Source organism: Dipodomys ordii, unplaced genomic scaffold, assembly GCF_000151885.1.
Source record: "Dipodomys ordii isolate 6190 unplaced genomic scaffold, Dord_2.0 Scaffold4048, whole genome shotgun sequence".
In the NCBI taxonomy this organism is placed as follows: domain Eukaryota; kingdom Metazoa; phylum Chordata; class Mammalia; order Rodentia; family Heteromyidae; genus Dipodomys; species Dipodomys ordii.
Genome location: NW_012271262.1, coordinates 1 through 3,046, shown reverse-complemented (window position 1 = coordinate 3,046; position 3,046 = coordinate 1). Strand labels below are relative to the sequence as shown.

Sequence of the window (3,046 nt, the reverse complement as noted above, 5' to 3'; positions counted from 1 at the left end):
TCAAAAAAAATGACAATGGTTTTTTAAAAAGAAGGTTTTTTTCAAATCTCAAACAGCAAGAGATAATTTTAGTTCTAATATGAAAAAATAATAAGCTAAGTGGTTGAACAGACAGGGGGCTACGACTGTAAATCCCAAGTAAACCTTATTATAAGCACCATACCTTTTCTAACATGGAAACTCAAGAGGAGGGCACTGGACAAAGGCTGTGCTGGAGAACTGAATAACTGGAGAACACGTGAGTGCACTGATGTCAGAGTGAAGCTGAGTCACCTGTATGAGCCCCACAAGGTCTGTGCTTGGTTCTGCCTCAATTGGCAGGACTGTATAAAGAGACAGCCGGCAATGGGTCCAAAATGATGTAATACAATGTGTAATGTAAAACACGATACATGATGTAACACAATGGGATTTAAACATTAAAGTCCTGCATCGAAAACTCAGAGTTAATTTTTCCACCACCAGCCAAAGCACCAAGGATCCTTAGTAATTTAGAGAAAGATAAAGGCAGAAGAATTCAGATGCAGGTTCAATACAGGCCTACAGCAATATTATTACTCAAAAAGCTAATTTACTCAGACTGCATGTATGAGTGGGAAATTGCTAAGAAAGTTACTATCCTCCACTAAAATTCTTGCTGCAGTGTTCAGGGTACTGCATTTTGGCAACAGCATCAATAGATTAAAGGTATGTATATCCCATCTCCACCCCACATTGAGTTACAAACCTAGTCACACACTTGGAAAGAGGAGAGCAGAGAAGGAAGTGAAAGCAAGACTGTGCTCTCCCAATGTCTGAAGTCTTGTCAGGCTGAGGAACGTGGTTCCTGCGAACCAAAAAGACAAATGAACCCAACACGAGGAAGAACATGTCAAAGATCAAGACCATTCCTAAGTGGCCTGTGTCCCATCTGGAAAGGGAGTAAGCAACTCATCGATGGAGGCCAGATGTGCATTCTAGAACTCTCTCCTCCCCATTCTCCCCACACACTGGACTTTACAAACTCCAACACTGTCCATTCTCTCTCCATCAGTAGAGGTACACTACTGAGTAACCTTAGACCAGGCATTAATGCTATAACTTACTACACACACATACACACCACAATAATCATAACTAATGATGAAAGTACCAGTTCTTTAACAAAGGTTAGTACTCATAACTACTAATAAAACCTTGACAGTAGAAGAGCAAATTCATCGCTCTGATATAGTAATTCAGATTTCATCCTAATTTCCCTACATCATTTTTCAAAATAACATTCCTAAATTTCGTTGATTCCAAACCCAAAATGTCCAAAGCTGATTTCCTGAAACAAGTCTGGGCCTTTTAGGCTAGGAAGGTGGCTCAGTGGTAGAGTGCTTGCTTCAGAGGTATGAGCCCTGGGTTCGATTCCTCACATAAACAGAAAAAGCCGAAAGTGGCTCGAGTGGTAGAGCGCTAGCCTTGAGCTGAAGAGCTGAGAGACAGGGCCCAGGTTCAGGCCCCATAACCCACAAAATATAAAAAAAAAAAAAGGGCGGGCCTTGTACCTATTTAACGAAGCTTGCAAGCGAGAAGCCTACAGAGGAAGTTCTTGTACACCCAACTCAGAGAAATGACGCTAGTTCCTTACCAAAGCAGGGTCTGCTGTGCAGAGGGTGAATGCCGGTCTTACCTTCCTTGCAGATGTCCATTCTTCCCTATCACTTCCTCCCAGTCCTGACACTGTCCACACGATGTCTAACATGTTTTTGGTCTCTGTGCCATTCTACTTATTATAAGCCTATTTGAATTCTCAAACGATAGCACTGTCATAAAAACTACTTTCAGAAACTCTCTGAAGACTTCTCACTTTCTGAGCGGAGGGTACTGGGAGAAGGAAGCTAAGTCTGCCAATTCAGCAAACACACACATTGGGGGGAGGGGGGGGGGAAGGACGGGATGGGAGAAGACATGGAAGTTCACATCCCTGCCAGACGCGTGAGATACGAGCCTGAACCTTCGGTCATCCTTTGCCTCTTGAACACCACCTTCCGTACCACCTGCTGCTCTACAAGCCGGGCTTTACCTTTCTGAACATGGATGATGTCCGGGAAGTTGGCCAGGTGCCCCTGATACAGCGCTAACAGGTCCATGACCGGGTCCAGGTCCTGCCTGGGCTGCTCGGCGAAGAGCTCGCCGATGGCATCGTAGGCATCTCCGGTGAAGGCGATGGCCTGGTTCAGGCCCACCGAGAAGGCCTGCTGGTCCAGCTCAAAGGCCTGGCTGAGGCCGCGGAAGGACTGGCCCACCTTCTGGTACTCCTTCTTGAAGCCCGTCACCTGCTTGCGCGCGAACTCGTTGGCCGTGTGGTTGAGCTGCAGCGCGCTGTCGTCCATCTTCTTGGTGAAGCACTTGAAGCCGTCGATCTTGCTCTCCACCTCCTGCAGGTCCAGGGCGGCGGCGGGCGGCGTGCTGAGGGTCAGGAAGAAGTTGGCGCCCACCATCTCGTCCTTCTCCGCCTTCCTCTTGCCCTGCTTCCAGGCCTTCTCGTCCGTGCCGCTGGGGCAGGTGAGGAAGTGCTGGAAGGCGTCGCACTGCGCCAGCACCGGGTGGCTGGCCATGTGGTTCATCCACCACATCAGGCCCTTGCGGCGCTTGGAGATGAAGTCCTCCTCGAAGCGGCCCGTGGCCTGCTTCTCGGGCAGGTGCGGCACGGAGATGACGGGGAACTTCTCGGCCAGGCGCGCGTACAGCCAGTCGAAGTGCTTGTAGCGCCGGTGCACGGGCACCTGCGTGTGCGTGGGGACCAGCTTGTAGGAGATGTAGCTCTTCATGCCCTTGAACTTGGTCTGCTTGGTGGGGTCGTCGATGGTGCACTGGAACGGGTAGGGGTTCTCCTGCCACTCGGGCCCGTAGGGGCCCAGCACCACGCACAGCTTGTCCCCGTCCTTCACGAAGCCCGACGCCTCGCCCAGCACGAACGCCTCGCCGCCCGACTTGACGAAGGTGGAGAAGCGGTTGAGGTTGCGGCTCACCGTGGCCGAGCTCTTGGCCGCGCCCGGCGCGTGGTGCGCGTGCGGCG

General features: G+C 50.5%; 1 protein-coding gene across 1 annotated transcript; it reads right to left on the bottom strand.

Annotated features, from left to right (window-relative positions):
• Positions 1 to 1,943: 1,943 nt before the first annotated feature.
• Snx18 (sorting nexin 18) lies at positions 1,944 to 3,038 on the bottom strand. The gene has a single exon (XM_013037090.1). It carries the CDS (start codon positions 2,796 to 2,798, stop codon positions 1,944 to 1,946), a length of 855 nt encoding a protein of 284 aa, XP_012892544.1. The 5' UTR covers positions 2,799 to 3,038.
• Positions 3,039 to 3,046: the final 8 nt, after the last annotated feature.